Source organism: Cadophora gregata, assembly GCF_030347475.1.
Source record: "Cadophora gregata isolate MNR1 chromosome Unknown scaffold_11, whole genome shotgun sequence".
In the NCBI taxonomy this organism is placed as follows: domain Eukaryota; kingdom Fungi; phylum Ascomycota; class Leotiomycetes; order Helotiales; family Ploettnerulaceae; genus Cadophora; species Cadophora gregata.
The window spans coordinates 239,436-254,780 of NW_026695934.1; the positions used below are offsets into that span (position 1 = coordinate 239,436).

Below are 15,345 nucleotides of genomic sequence, written 5' to 3' on the forward strand. Positions count from 1 at the left end.
CGCTGCACGAGATGTTTGGAATGGATGCAGGCTAGCAGGACGTCCACACGTGTTTACCTACCGGGGAATTTGGCCGGGTGCGGTAAGTGGGTAGGCAGGCTGGGCTTCTACTTGTAGACGCCGTAACTTACCAAACCAACCTATCCATTATTATTGCGCAATAATCAATGCTCTGGCTGGCTGGTAGGTAAGTGGGTTTTCTGAAAATTTGGGGATGGAAGGAATTTAATTAATGTCCGGGGGAGGGAAATCCACTCCGAGGCGTGAATAGCCGCCGGCCTCCCTACCTACTGTACTTCTCACGCCGCTGCGAAATTCTCGATTTTGATATTTTCAGGCCTGGTGTTCTAAATCCAGTATCCTATTACCCCATAGCCCCAGCAGAGATTTTTTTTTTCAGCACAGGCACAGGATACGAAATCTTATTGTAAATTATGTACGTACCTGGATGGCGATGATGTCAGATTTTTGTTCTGTGGTCGCTCGCCATGGGCGAATTCCTTCGGGGAGGTAACAGTAAGGTGAGGTGAGGTGAGGTGAGGTTTACAGGCCTTGTTGGGAGTGCGTGAGAACCAATTACAGGGCCGAAGGTTGGAGAATGTTCTATTATTAATTAATTCTATGCATGTAATTTACGAGAGTATGTATGGCGCTGAACGTCGGACGCCCTATGATGAACAAACACATACATGCACACATGCACAACACTCAGGGTCTGTCTGTCTGCTGTCGGGTGACGAACATACAATACCAGCCCAGCCAGTGTACAGTCAGTCACTCCCGCAGGCTGCTTACGGAACCTCACGCCGTGTAAATCGACATCAGGCAGGCTTTGTAAAAGTGTGCAGTAGCCAGGGGGACGATGTACTGAACGCCGCATGATCCATGTCATCCCATCCGTGTCATCCCAATGATCCCATCCACAATTTGCCGTTCATGTCTCTCGGCTTTGTGCCGCGCAGGGCGTTGGGGGGGGCACGTCCCACCAGATCGGGGTTCGATCTCGCCTGGTCGCATCCTCGCTTCGGCGTTGTTATGTAATTAATACCAGGCAAAATTCGTCATGTTGTTTTGTGTCAGAGGGACATTGCATTAAGTTAGCGAGTGAAGGGAAAGGAAAAAGGCAGGGAGAAAAAAAATAGAATAGAGTTGAGTTGTTTGGGCTAGTCGTCTGACTGTTTGGAAAAGGGCGTGGGCGTGTGGACTTAACTTATGGGGATTAGTAGGTCAGGGGAGGAAATGGATATATAGAGGGAGGGGGATCCGCTTGGAGAGGACTTTTGTTTTTTTGAGAGTATCAGATCATTGAGACATCAGAGCAATACAGATTTACTTGCCACTTCACTGCATTTCAATCAATCACACAGACACATCTACACTACCTCACTACACTTCACATTCAAATCAAACCAAAACTCATCCACCACCACAACACAAACAAAACACATCCAAAAAAAAAAAGATGTCCGCCCTCTCCACCGCCCTCTTCCTCACCCACCCCGAAGTCGACCCCATCTTCCAAAAGATGTCCATGGACAAATCATCCGCACCCAACAGCACAGCAACAAGCCGCAAAAACTCCCTCGACAGCCAACACTCCGCCACCCCATCTTCTACCTCATCCTCCGGTGGTGCATTCCACAAGCTGGGAAAGAAGATTGTAAAGGCGGCAAAAGATCATCATAAGAGTGTTAACTCGGCTTTCACTGCTTATTATGGGTTGCCTATTCAGGGGGGGAAGAAGAACTAGATTCTGAGAGATGGGGAGGAGATGGAGGACTGATTGCGGGGAAGAGAGAATGATGGCCGGGAGATCGACGACCACGATGACGACGACGAACAGCACTTCATTCATGAGATTCTCATGAAACGCACAGGATGGGGAAGAACACGGAAAGGACGGAAAAACGGAAAGGAAAAACGGGAAGGAAAAGCATTGTTTGGGATTTGATTTGATTTGATTTGATTTGATTCATTCATTGATGGGATTTTTTTTTTTTGATTTTTTGATTTCGATGAAGATGATGCATAATAGCATGGCATGGAGTATTTGGAAAACCTTTAATTGGGATTGGATCGCATAGAAAAAGATACCAGAAAGACTGTGGAATTTTGAAGCTTTGATGGACGGATAGATAGACGGACGGGATACGTACCTACATACATACCTTACCTAATTTATTAATAATATTAATTTGAGAATTGAGACTGAGAATTGAGAAAGAGATATCTTTTGTTGTGCTTTGGTTTGAGATGTTTCAACGATTTTAGGTCGTGCTTAGGAAGTCAGTCGTCTAAGGTAGGAATGTAAGCTGCTTCCAACTTCTCGTACCTACAGGAGGCATCTCCGCCCCGCCATGGCTGGCTGATCCGCTTGGCTACGACTCGCTAAGTACAGTAATCGGCTTTGAAACCAAACAACGGAAAATGGATACAGCCGGCTTCGATTCGGCTTTGGCTTTCGCTTTCTAAACTCTTTGAAGGAGGTTGTTGTTGTTCGAAAATCGGCCTCATAACAAACACTGGAAGATTTCTTTTTAACTTTCAGCTGCCCTTACCCCAACTGCAGATTTACCCCGTGATGTATTTGTTGGCTAAGTAGGTAAGGCTTGCCGTTGTGCTGATGATCCTACAAAGCTATAGATTACTAGTAAAAAATCGAACCCGGTGTCGTGTGGTATTGAGAAATTTTACAGTTTCGGCCCCATTTCCATAAATGCAGAATTGAACTAGTGAGGGAGTAGAGATACTTTGGGTGATCCGATCCGTCTGATTTGAAGAAATACTCCAGCCTTCTAATTATGGTTTCCCTTACTCAATCAGCATATATCAATGAATAAGACAGCCGGATCGTTTCTTTCGATCATTTCTTCTAGGCCGTTCACCAACAAATCAACCCCCGGAAGTATGCCATCCCGCCCTAGTACTTCCCCTACTACCCTGAAGTAGTCATTCTGCCGCCGAAGTAGGAACAAATTGCCCAAACCATGGAGCACATAGACTTCATCGTTACGTTTGGCATAGCCTACAAGTGGTACGCGTCCATCAGGACAGGATATGACTTTAGACCACATATCTTCCTTCTCGCCAATAAATCCAATTTGAGTTCCTCGAACTTGGAGAATTCGGTCTGGCCGACCTCCACTATCCGGGTGAAATGTGAAAAAGTCTGTAGAGCGTGATGGCAGTGCGTGACCGTGGCCTTCCTGGGTTCGTGAGATGTTACGCCAGTCTGGAACCCATGAGGGGAGATCCGAGCGAGATGATCCCATTCTGGTCAGGTATGCGCGGCGAAGTATGTTTAGGCTTCTGCAATGTGTTATGGCATTCTGTGCCACTTTGATGAACACATCTTGAAGAGAAACGCTTGATGTGTAATCAGGATAAAGACCATAAGTTTCGCTGCTAATACCAAAGCAAGAGTATACTAGGTCTCTCGGATCTGAAGACTCGCAAAGATGCATATGTTTTAGTCTGTCTAATAGGTCTGGGGAGTAGGATATTTTGGTTACCAGCTCTGTTTTCAAATGAAGGAGTGTAGAGGCGCGCTTCCCAGCGTATTGGAACTCACTACAGTCCATGGCATGAAGGCAAGCTTGGCAGGCGTCTGGCGACCTTTGGGATGAACCGGGACAAGTGCGGCGATCTTCTTCATCCCAGAACAGGTCGATTCCGTATGCAGCGTTATAAAAGACTTCTACAGCTTCCGTAATCCCTTCCCAGTGCGCGGATTCATTTGCGGCTATAAAGTAGACATCTGAAGAACGGAGGTACTCCTGCCGGATCCAAGCTCGCGACCACCATGGACTTTTGAGTATCGTAGCCACGCAGGCATCCCAGCCGCAGTGAAAACTCTCGCCGTCATAATTTTCGCGAAAGAAGTTCAGTCCATGGTCTTCGCTTTCACCGGAATCACTCGCGCATTCGCTATTAGGCTGGTTTTGCTCGTATTCCCGAAACTCGTGGGCGAATTGTTGCAGCCACCGAATGCCTCCGCTGCGGTCGCCTTCAGCGGATAGACAAACAAGCACTTGGATAGCCGACCCATAGATATCCCCCATGAAATTGACTTGGTGTGATCGTTCATCTGAATTGCTTTGGTTTATGCAAACTTGGTCTGTCCAAAGCAGAAGCTCTTGAGTATCATGCTTCTCTTTCCAGAAGTGACGAATTTGTCGAAGTGCATGGCCCAGGTTGGCAAACGCGTTGAATTCTAGCCCGTTGACGACTATTGTTTCCGTCTTCTTCGGATCCCCGGCGCAGTATGAAAGGGTTGTGAATTTACCTTGCATCGCGGCGAGCGACTGATTATCTATGAGCTCACATTTGATCCGAGTTCCTTCGTCCTCACCAGGTTTCAATGGCTGAATTCTAAGAAGGCGGATCCTGCGTTCTTCTGGCTTGAGGGTCACATAGTGGAACTTGGAATAGAACTCATTATTCTTCGGAGTGTAGAAATTATCGAACGTATTTTGTTGCTGCATGTGGATTATTGTCCCAGGGTGTAGTTGTTTTGCTGGCAGCCTTGCGGGCTGCTGTAGATATCTCGAACTTGAGTTGCAGACTACTCATTGTTTACCTTAGTCATGAAAATGATCAGCCCGCCTCGTGCCGCCTCGTGCCGCCTCGTGCCGCCTCTAGCTTACCGAAGCGCTTTTCGCTTCCCTTCGTCTTCCAAATCCACTCCCTGCTCAAACGTCCTGCCAAAACATCAGATCCAGTAAGCACTTTTACGAGCATACTGGAGCTCCGTCTAACTATCCGGTGCCATCCTCATCTCTCTTCAGCACGGGGTATCGGAGGTCGAAAGCGACAAGGGTGCTCGCGCTCACCGCATCACGTGGCCAGCATGCCAACACCCTCTACAAGAAAACGAAACCAGAGAGCCTGCACAGCATGTAGGCAAGTAAAAGTAGGAAAAGTGTTGTATTCAATTGTAGTTCAGTCCAGCTTATGATCTTTAGCACCGCTGCGATAGCGCAGAGACGTTCCCTGCAGCTTGTACTCGCTGCCAAGAGAAGAGCCTCCATTGCAAGACGGATCCGAACTTCAAACGTACCAAGACGCGAGGGTGAGTTTCTTATCTTGGAGATTGGCCGAATTTTTCTAATTTGGGTGTGATTAGACGATTAGTTGAAGTAACGACACAGTTGAACGCTATTCAGAAAGCCTTGAATGAACGGGAGATTTCAGTGGATCTCGCAACTCCTTCGCTTGTTCCAAGCGATCATGGCATCAGTGGTATTGAGAGCGTACACGAACTGCCAAAAGATGACTTTTATCGTTATTCAACCATTGGGGATTTGCCTTCATCACCTCTGTCCCTTGGGACGGTATCACTTCAGAATGACCAGCTCCGAGAACTTTTCGAACAGTAAGCCCTCCTTCATCATGCAGCCGAGGGTCTAATTGAACACAACTAGTTTCAAAATCAACTACTATTATCAATTCCCAATCCTAGACACAGACATGTCTCTCTCTCAACTCCACCAATCTTCAGCCGTTCTGTTCTGGGCCGTCATAATCATCAGCTCTCGATGGCATCCATCTCTCTTCCCCTTGTACCCCTCACTCGTCACAGGATACCGAGACATACTTTCCAAGACACTTCTCGAACCAATGAATACCATCGAGTCGATCCAAGCGATCCTTATGTTCTGTGTCTGGCCATTCGATTTCTGGCGGAAGATAGAAGATCCAAGTTGGAGTTATTGTGGGTTTGCTACCAATGCCGCTACGAGACTGAGGATCAATGAATCTTGCGCACATGGATGTTTAGCAAAGAATGCTCGTATCAGAAAGAAGACTTGGCTAGCCTGTGTTCATGTCAATTGCGTGTTCGTAACTCCCCTCCTCCTTCTGCATCCAGGATGTCGTGGCTCATAAATATTAAATGTAGGCTCAGCCAAGGCTGGTTGATCGGTGTGCCAGTATTGCAAGAACTGCTCACGACTGCAGTCACGCTCCACTCACCATGCACGCCATCCGAACAAAGATTCTTGGCAAAAGTGGAAATCCTAAGCACTCTTTCCAAATCTACCTCGACTATAAGCAGTCTACAAAACAATAGCCATGCATGGAACTTCGCCCTTAATCTAGGTTCAGATCTTGATTCCATCCGCGAGAAGCACAACGCCTGCTGGGATGCCAAGAGCGAAGTTCTTCTCCTCGGTGCGCAAATCTGTCTATACACACTCCAGCTTGACCTGGACTCAAAGAGTCGTGCCGCTTCAGAATTAATAGCTTCGCTCGCTGATCTAGACACCACCACCGAGCGACGAAACTTCATACACACCATCTACCTCACCTCCCTCCGCCTCGTCCACACCTTCCAAAACCTCTCCCCCGCCGCCCACAACCCCGCCACCCCAAGCAGTCCCTACCGCCACCTCCCCAAATTCAACTTCCTCCTCCTCGTCATGTCCATGGCATTCATCTTCAAAGTCCGGCTCATCTATTACCAAGCGCTGAAACTCAAACCCGAAGATACAGACCCGCATATCCGGTCTATCCACGACATCTTCTCCTCTTGGACGAGAGACGAGAATGATCATGCTGGGAGGGGCGTCAAGCTGATTGATATGATTTTGAAGGCGGAGAAGAAGGGTGTGGATTTGAGGGGGTTGGTTGAGGGTGCTGGGGAGGTGGGGGAGGGGAATGGGAATGGGAGTGGGAGTAGGAGGCCTGGGAGTGTGGTGTTGAGTGATTTGGTGGTTGTTGCTACGAGGTTGAGGGAGGATGCGGAGAGGGAGAGGGAGGCGAGGGAGAGGGAAAGGGAAGCCAGGATTGCGAAGGAGGGAAATACGGAGGATGGTGGGCGTGAGGGGGAGGAGAATATGGTGGGGGGTGGTGGGTTGGGTGATGGGTGTATGCCAGATGTGTGTTTTGATTGGGAGATTCCTTGGGAGTTGGATCTGTTGTCCCAGGATCCTTTCACTTTCTTGACAGGAATCTGATGGAATGTAAAATTAATATGATTGTACCACGGGCTCTCGAGAGTCCAAGAGCAAATTATTATGACAGTCTCCCTGTTATCAGCCGTTCATGGTGCTGGTATCCCAGAGGGAAGCTTTGCTCTTCTGGACCACTCAGTCTCTTTTGGCAAATTGATAACAAGTCACTTGACTATGTTGATTCTGGAGCACTGAAAACCGCAAAGTATTCTTCGTCCAAATGGCCTTCCTTAGAAAACGAGGTTTTGAAAATCTTCCAGCTGCGGACAATTGAATTATCTAAAGAAATAAACATTAGGTCCTTCAACTAAACATCATTGCCCCTGAAATCACAGTCTCAATTAACACCATAATGTTTAACTCAAACTTTACAACCGCAAAATCTAACTAGATCGCTCATCTCGTCTTCGCCGCAACCAACGGTCCCAAAAACTCCAACATAGCACCCTGCACACCCCTCCAATCATGCGCCACCCCAGGCACGATATCCAACCTAGCCTCGATCCCCGACTCAAACCATAGCCGATGAAGTTTCAAGATCGTCTGCAGCCTCCCCTCCCTCTCTGCACCCATACCCACTTTCCCGATTTCGCCGCACACATGTTCACAATTCACCTCTAGCCTTCCCAATTTCCTCTTCATCTCCTGCACCCACTCGTAGAATGCATTCCCGCCATACACGGTATTGTCGTTCTCGCCAACGACGAGCTGGATATCAGGAATCGTTGCGATATTTGCGGGCTCGACGTCTATTCCGAACGCCTCACTCGTGTTCTTGATTCCATGCGGCCAGTCCATGTCTCCATTGAGGAGGGTTACACTTCCTGGCGCGCCGATACTGACTGCGTGGAGACGGTCTGGGTACAGATACATGAAGCGGTGGGCGAACTGTGCGCCGCCGGAGTAGCCGCAGAGGAAGATCTTGTCGGTTGAGATTCCGGGCCAGCGGGTTGAGATTTCACTATTGCCACACTTCATGTCAGCCGGGATTTTTCTTTCTTGCCTGAATATACCCCTCCTCCAAAAGGTGATAAGGAGGGGATAGGTATGTCTCGTCTCACTCAAGCATGCTTAGAACTGCCAAATCCGATCTCAAACTCTTCGATTTGAGAACTTTGTACGAATCCACATCTTCCATCCCTTCAATACCCATGGGGAACATCGGCGCCAAAACAGCACATCTCTTCTCCTCCGCGAATGGGATAAGACTCTCCACCAGTTCTGAAGCTTTTCGACTGGTGCCGTGGATTACCACTAGTAAAGGGAGGAGCTGCTGTGTATTAGATGGATCCCGTGGGTTCGGGTTGAGGTGTGAGGGCGGGATGTAGAGTTTGTAGGTTACGCGGGAGTCGGATTGCAGGGTGCGGAAGGGGATGGTGCCTGTTAGGAAGGCGGGCTTGAGGTAGTGGGGTGGGACGTGGGCTGTTGTTAGGGTGAAGGGGGTTGGGTCAGTCATCTCTGTGATGTAAAAAGGAAAAGGCAAAAGGGGAAATGGGAAATGGGAGTTGAATCTTGTGAGTGAGGTGTGAATGATGAGTGAGAGGAGCAATACCTGAATGTGGAGATGAGGGACTGGTGAATATATATGATTTCTATTCCTACCGGTCTTCACGTAAGGAGCCATGACATGAATTGATTTTTACGCTGTCGATCATTATACTGGTTGTTGAGTAATCTCTTTCTTCTCAGCTTGAAGTATTTCTGACCCAGCTGGCTTTTGTTGACGCTGACACATCGGGGACTCGCTTGTTGAGCGGGCCGCAAGGGCCGGTGATTCGTAAGTGCTTCTCATTGGCTGGTTCACAGATGCCGATGTGAGAACACATTTGTGCAGCTGATTGTCTTTGTATTGAGTTATCCAAGTACTCTATGCATTTTGATTCTGCTCACATCATATTCCAATCCATGTATAGCTACACGCGCCGTCCAGATTCCTCGCTATGCGCATTGACTCTGCCCGAGATTCCAGCGCTGCCAAGAACCCATCTGCACGCGAGATTCTCGCCAAAAACAAAACATCCGCTCACCTAGCTCATCATATCCAAATATACTAACCTCTCTATGCTTTATCCAAAGCCAGAAACTTCACAGCAGTTCAAATGGTTTCCCAGCTCACTCTATCCACCTCGGCCAAATCCCAGTCATCGTCATGCTTCAACTCCACACAATCCGACTCGAGGAGACCATCCAGGTAGACGATTTGATTATTCAAGTCTATGAACCCCTTGCACCTCCATGTTATCAAGAAGTGAATCGCCATTAAGAGGGTATCGTAAGGCTGAGCCGTCGATACAATTCACTGTTGACAAGCGAGTCCAAAACAAACCGCCCCAGCGATCAGGCATATCAGCAGTAAAACTGTATGGGAATCATCAAATCGACCCATGAAATAGGCAGAGTAGGCTTCAACATGGACTGTATCTAAATATTTATCCTAAATTCACATCTTTCCAAACGCTGCAGCCAGTTCCGTCAGATTCACGCAGCAAGATGCGCAGGCTCCATCCTCTCGCTTGGAGGGAAAGATTTGGGGTAGCAAGTTTGGTAAGGTATATGTAAGAGCCGGGTGCAGTGGTGATTTGCATTGTAGCGAGTACTGGATTAGGAAGACTTAGACGGCTTTAGAACAATTAGAGAGTACTGGATAGGGAATCTAATCATGCATACTTTCATGTCTTTTGTTTTGTTTTTCTTTTTTTGAAATATCTATTTTTTACTTTTAAGGCTAACATATCATCTTACTTATTCCTTTTATCCCTGCTAGTATCAACAATCTACAATTACTAATAAAAGTCATTTAGTATTCGTGGTTATCTGTCCACTGGTTTTTGGTTTCGTTTTACGATGCATTCTTTTCTTTTTGTTTTTCTGACCTGGCGAAGCGAGCTGAATGCGCAAACTAGATGGCTCGACGAGTAAGATGCTCGCAATTCAAATCTCGCTGCCTTGTATGCGTCAGTTAGTCAGGACTTCTTGCCGCGGTAAGCGATTGGCTGGTTTTGCGACCATACAGTAGCCACGAGGCTGCAGTTCACTGCGTCGATATAAGCGCCAGCCTTGACTTAATCCCCACTCCCAACTCAGCAGATAACCTCGCATGTATACCCGACAACTATGTACTGAGATGCCCCCTTCTTAACACCCCTTGAATCTTATTGACCAACACTCGAACCAAAAGTGTATCCGGTGTGGCAGAAGGAACAGCAGGACAAGTACGTTGACACGTTTCACACCGACTGGGACATTTATGGGATCGAAACTTGCCCCGACACCAGGGTAGAGTATTCATACAAATTAAGCAAGATTGACACCCGCAATTTCCTCTCTTGGCTTGACAGACAAGTAGTTCTGAATTCCCAGCATGCCGTTTCAAGCCGACTAAAATACACCAGAGCACAGTAGGAGCAGAAAATCCCGCCCAGCATGTGATCGAAACCAGCCCTGACAGTAAGACAAGGGTTACGCTTCTGTATGTGCAGCCCCTCCTCGAAGACGAGGCTGACCACTCTAGTCTCGCGCGTCACCGAAACCACATGACCCACGAGATCAAACCATGGTACATGGCATTCAAGCATGACGTTTTTGCAGAGATCTCTCGAACACTGAATCTTCCGGAGACCTACCTTTTCATGCGAGCCCAAGCAGGTGGCGCTGGAAATTTCGCCAAATACTCGTCTTTCAACACCGACGGTTCGCTGTCTCGACTTGGGTTCGTCATTCGGGTTCCGCATTCTCCCAGATATGACGAAAAGGCCATCTGGTCCATGGCGATCTCATGGAATAGCGCCACAAGCCATAGCTCCGGTTTGTTTGAAGGTGTCTCCGATGCTGATATCCAAGAAATCGTAGAATATCTAACGGCAAAGAAAAATCATTCGGGACACCCTCTAGCCCTTCCAACAATGATGCTAGATCTGCTCATGGTTCATTATACCGCTCACCGACGAGAACTGGAGAGCTCACTTTTTCTTCTTGAAACACAGCTTGGGATAACTCGTGGTACTCGCAAGACTGATGCCTGGGACTGGGGCTACGACCTATTTCGCGAGTCCACGAAGCACTGCAACGGTGTATACACAGGCCTCGTCTATCTCGAGCGCAGATTACAGTTTGCCAGTGGGCTCAGTAAATTTCTGCTCAGTTGCCTGATTTATTGTGGCGAGGAAAACATGCTATCAGAAGAACAGAAATCAAAGATCCGAGGCATATCGCGAGCAATGAAGGAGAATATTCAGAACAACGAAACATTTCTTGAAACTCAGCTTCAGCATGTTCTCTGCCTCCAGAAACAATCTCAAGCGCTTATAACTGTGGTAACACAAATTTATCTACTGTTTGACACTGATGGGGACTGATCAGCGGGCAGATATACACGATTGTGGCCCAGAAAGACAGCCGCGTCAACCTTCAGATTGCAAAAGCCGCAAAGAGGGACAGCTCTTCCATGACTGCCCTTGCAGTTCTTGGGATTGTTTTTCTGCCCGCAATGCTCATTGCAGTACGTATTAACCTAAGTCGCTGCTTCTTTGCCGCATGGCAGATTGAAGAATGGGCTTCTTAGCTGACAGGTGATAGTCCATGTTCAGCATGTCCATGTTCGACTTTTCTCCGTCATCGGACCAAGGACCAAGGCTCTCATCCAGCTTTTGGATGTACTGGGCGGTCACATTACCGTTGACACTCATTCTTTTGGGGATTTGGAAGGCTCGAATGTATGTACAAAGTGCAGACGAGGATCGCGGCGTCGAACCTCGACACACAGAAGAGAAAACGTTCGAGGCTATCAGGGCAAGATATCAACCTGATCACAACACCCCCTTCTACCCTAGCAAAGGGCTACCAGGTCATATACACTACGCTCGGACTCCGACGAGCCATTGATTGTCACAAATGCTATCTGTAATATTCTATAGGCCTGCGTTTCACGTGATGGGATGTAACCCATGTTTGTTTTGTTTCTGCTGCCAAAGCTCGCTTGTCAGAGATGGATGGCAAGCGAAAGAACTCAGAGTGGAGTCCAAAGGCAATTTTGTAGGTAGACCATGAGTTTCCTTCCGTGTGGGACCCGACATTGAAGCCTTATATTTGCATGAAGCAATGCCGACGGAGATATGTCATTGAACCCATGTTTGGTCCTCAAAGTATTAGGGTTTGGCACAGAAGGTTGTTGGAAGGACATAGTCGATTGTGATAATGAATAGTCTTATCACCGACGACAACGTAAACCGTGTAACCTATACGCCATCTATTGAAGCTTACAGTGCAGTATTCCAAAGTCAATCATCATCCCAAACACTACCTTGCCACACAACCGGTATCTGATAACTGATCTCCCTGCGCGACCACAGGTTGCTCCACCTAGCGGTATTTATTCTGAACACCAGAAGGAGGAGTCAGGCTACACCAAGCCATACAAGCTTTCTTGCCAGGCTTGTTACAATGGATATGATGATGAACTTCCCACTGATTCCGATCATAATACTCGTCGCCATCGGCTTGGCACCAGCGGCATGCCTGTACGTACATTTCAGCCAGATATCCCGATATGACTGATGGAAAGAAGACTTACCTGGTTGTCGTTGTCTATTCTCCTTTCTGCCTTGGAAAACATGCAGTGTTTGAAGTATCGGTTGCAGTAATTGCACTTACTGTATTGAACTGTCAGCCGTAGGGTAAGATGATGTGGATCTGGGACTTACAGAGCGAAGATTTTGGTGGAACGCTTGGAAGATTGCAGGGCGAGGATCTTTTCCTTTTTGTTCATGCACCAATCGAAGGATGATTCATGCTTGGCGGGAATGGTATCTATGGGAGCAAGGCCGAACAATTCTCTGGACTTCGCATCTAGTTCGGGATCTTGGATATCCCATGATGTCTGAGGAGGTGCAGATGGTTGTGATGTGGTAGATGTGGACCCGATTTTGGTTGGAGCACTGGTAGTAGTGCTGGGAAGACCCCATGAGTCTCTAGGCTTTGATACAACATCATTCCAAGAGGACTCAGAGTTTTGATAGGTTTGCGTGCGTGTGGTAGTTGTTTTCGAAGGCATGATGTCTGTGGTGTTGTGTGAGGATGAGTTCTGAAGTGTTGTTTTTTGAAACGGCAGCTTTTCAAGTAGAATCAGGAAACTGCGTTTATGATAATTCTTTGTGGCAATCCAAAGTCCGATCCATTAGCCTGGAGTTGGACTGGACTAGTTCAGAGAGTGGTGTTGGCTTGGGGACCGGCGACTTGCCTGGCCAGCGCTAAGGGGAATGCTGTCACCGCTTCACACCCCAAACATTCTCTCTAGTACCGATAAAGACAATCATATAAAAAGGTCGCTATAGCCTCTCATAACACTATGACAAGACACGCCCAATCGCGAGTCCTTGCCAATTATCTTCTGTGATATGTGATTTGTCCATAACAGCCGCAAACGAGACAGTACAACAGGAGTCACTGGTCTCTTATTACGGCTATCTCATCGCTCTGTTTCGTATTTTTAACTTCTTGCGGCAAGACCTACTTTGGCTTGTACCTGCCATTGCCCATGAAACGTACCGCCAAAACCGGGAATAGTTCATTCTCAAAACTTGTTCGTCTACGAGACATTGCTGCAGCCAAAGATACTACCTTACCTTACCCAACTCTCAGAGCTTCGCATAATAGCTTCATATCATCTCGTGTGGTCTCGCGACACGGTATAAGGTTCTGGTAGGCAAGTCTTTTGGCCCCGGCATCATCTTTGATCGCGCTTTCCCCAAAGCGGGAATTTACAACTCAAACACAACACCAGACAGAATCAAGTAAAGTAGCTGCCCACTCTATTCTCAACCAGTACCAAGTACATTTTTAAAAAAAAAATGCATAATGCTTTCCATTCCCACCATACTCATAATACTTCATTTCGCATTTCAGCATTTCTACTTCTAAATAGTTGCACTGACTTTGATTGTGAGGGTTCACGTTGGTCCAGAGGAAGGGAGGTCAAAAGTGTAGATTTATGATTTTACACTGAGCAAGATTCAACGTGGAAAAAACACGATTGTGACATATATTCTGGGCTCAGGTTATCCATGCACCTGGTTCAGGGAAAAAATTAGATCTCTGTGCAGCGGCTACGATGTAAGTAGCAATGACATCTATCCTCTTAACTCCCTGAACAAAGGCTTGCTCCGGAATCCTGTGGATCATAAATTCATCACAGTTAATTTTATGATCATAACCTCAAAAGCTTTCTTGCATTGGAGGAATTACCAGTGTAGAAAGCAGCATAGGTCTTTTACTCCTGTGATGAGAATCGTCCAGAAAGTTTTCATTGATGACAGCGGCGCTCTTCCACATGTGGTTGCCGTCAAGGATTTAAGATGTAATTTTGCCAAGCAGAGGTTCGTACCGCTCGACAGCGAAAACAAAAATGACAAATAACATAGCCAGATTTATCCAAGTTCGCCCTGTTCATTAAGTGAACGAGTAAGGCCTATTGCATACAGTATCGTCTCCAGTTTGTCCCGTGGAAAAACACATATCCGCAACAGGAGTTGTAGAATTTAGAATAGAAATTGCTGCAGTGCTTCTCTAACAAGATCATATGACTATCTCAACGGTGCTGTGTGCGGCTAGGGAGGACAGCGAATACTATGGGACGCGGCATTATACAGAAAGCTTTAAAAGCTTCAAACAACTGACCGAATAAGCGAGCCTGACTACTGGAATGAATCATATCGCTGTATATATACTTCCAGCGCAGACTGAGGGATTAAATAATGTGAATCGGGGAAAGCCCAAGGCTTTTGCTTCTTGACGAAACTTATGATATAAAAGGCACCGCTTCTAGCCTCTTAGCAGGTGCGAGTGAGGCAGTGCTAGCGCTGTAGCTAGCAATTCAAGCCTTTGACGCCACACAACCCTTCGCACCGCTTTACATAGCCTGCGAAACAAAAGGTGGTAAGGCCTCAATTCCAATATGAGTTTGACATCACGGAAGCCATTGGATGTTCTTCAAAGCAGTTTTCTCGGTCCATGTGGACGAAAAGTCTCCAGATGAAGGCTGAAGCCGATGACAGCGAAAATCCACGCAAGATTCTCTCGGCCTGTGTCGATTGAACATCGACAGTAGGGAGTGTCAACAACAGGGAACGATGACAATTGCCTCCAGGACGGCAATGATGATGTATTGATTGCTTTTTCGGGCCCCCTGGCTAATCGATATATCAGTCTTGGCTTAGATTGATCAATGATACACATAAAATCTATTATCCGATACTTTATTGGGCAGAGAATAGCAAGCGGATGCCGTGATGGAATTACCAATTCTTTGTAGGGATCCCAGCCGTTGGCCATGGTTTGCCAACAGACGGTGAAGCGATCGTGCTGTTCATCTTCAATCTATGTCCCTGGCACAGTCGAG

The 15,345-nt window shown here is 47.2% G+C and overlaps 5 protein-coding genes across 6 annotated transcripts; 2 read left to right on the forward strand and 3 right to left on the reverse strand.

Annotated features, from left to right (window-relative positions):
* Positions 1-2,284: 2,284 nt before the first annotated feature.
* Positions 2,285-4,548, reverse strand: ONS95_002187 (uncharacterized protein). The gene has a single exon (XM_058495430.1). The coding sequence runs from the start codon at positions 4,482-4,484 to the stop codon at positions 2,820-2,822; it is 1,665 nt and encodes a 554-aa protein (XP_058354158.1). The 5' UTR covers positions 4,485-4,548; the 3' UTR covers positions 2,285-2,819.
* Positions 4,549-4,696: 148 nt separating this feature from the next.
* Positions 4,697-7,221, forward strand: SEF1 (suppressor protein sef1; the record flags this gene model as incomplete). 2 transcript variants are annotated; one of them, XM_058495432.1, is made up of 5 exons in its annotated part: positions 4,697-4,912; positions 4,965-5,071; positions 5,126-5,374; positions 5,424-5,837; positions 5,900-7,221. In XM_058495432.1, exons 1-5 carry the CDS (start codon positions 4,850-4,852, stop codon positions 6,954-6,956), a joined length of 1,890 nt encoding a protein of 629 aa, XP_058354160.1. In that variant the 5' UTR covers positions 4,697-4,849. The 2 variants fall into 2 exon arrangements, with proteins under 2 accessions (XP_058354160.1, XP_058354159.1); XM_058495431.1 differs by having other exon boundaries at positions 4,697-5,071; positions 5,900-6,956.
* A 128-nt stretch (positions 7,222-7,349) lies between these two features.
* ONS95_002189 (uncharacterized protein) lies at positions 7,350-8,409 on the reverse strand (the record flags this gene model as incomplete). Its single annotated transcript, XM_058495433.1, has 2 exons — positions 7,350-7,914; positions 8,015-8,409. 2 exons carry the CDS (start codon positions 8,407-8,409, stop codon positions 7,350-7,352), a joined length of 960 nt encoding a protein of 319 aa, XP_058354161.1.
* A 1,611-nt stretch (positions 8,410-10,020) lies between these two features.
* Positions 10,021-12,217, forward strand: ONS95_002190 (uncharacterized protein). The gene is made up of 4 exons (XM_058495434.1): positions 10,021-10,422; positions 10,465-11,266; positions 11,320-11,451; positions 11,529-12,217. Exons 2-4 carry the CDS (start codon positions 10,487-10,489, stop codon positions 11,832-11,834), a joined length of 1,218 nt encoding a protein of 405 aa, XP_058354162.1. The 5' UTR covers positions 10,021-10,422; positions 10,465-10,486; the 3' UTR covers positions 11,835-12,217.
* Positions 12,218-12,311: 94 nt separating this feature from the next.
* ONS95_002191 (uncharacterized protein) lies at positions 12,312-13,002 on the reverse strand (the record flags this gene model as incomplete). The annotated part of the gene is made up of 3 exons (XM_058495435.1): positions 12,312-12,467; positions 12,523-12,601; positions 12,653-13,002. The coding sequence occupies 3 exons, from the start codon at positions 13,000-13,002 to the stop codon at positions 12,312-12,314; spliced, it is 585 nt and encodes a 194-aa protein (XP_058354163.1).
* Between the last annotated feature and the right edge of the window lie 2,343 nt (positions 13,003-15,345).

Bases quoted from the DNA above. Each gene is read 5' to 3' on its own strand.
- ONS95_002187 (XM_058495430.1), bottom strand. From the start codon at position 4,484: ATGCAGCAACAAAATACGTTCGATAATTTCTACACTCCGAAGAATAAT.
- ONS95_002190 (XM_058495434.1), top strand. From the start codon at position 10,487: ATGACCCACGAGATCAAACCATGGTACATGGCATTCAAGCATGACGTT. The intron at 11,267-11,319 runs GTAACACAAATT...ATCAGCGGGCAG, and splicing joins CTCAAGCGCTTATAACTGTG to ATATACACGATTGTGGCCCA. The intron at 11,452-11,528 runs GTACGTATTAAC...GACAGGTGATAG, and splicing joins TGCCCGCAATGCTCATTGCA to TCCATGTTCAGCATGTCCAT.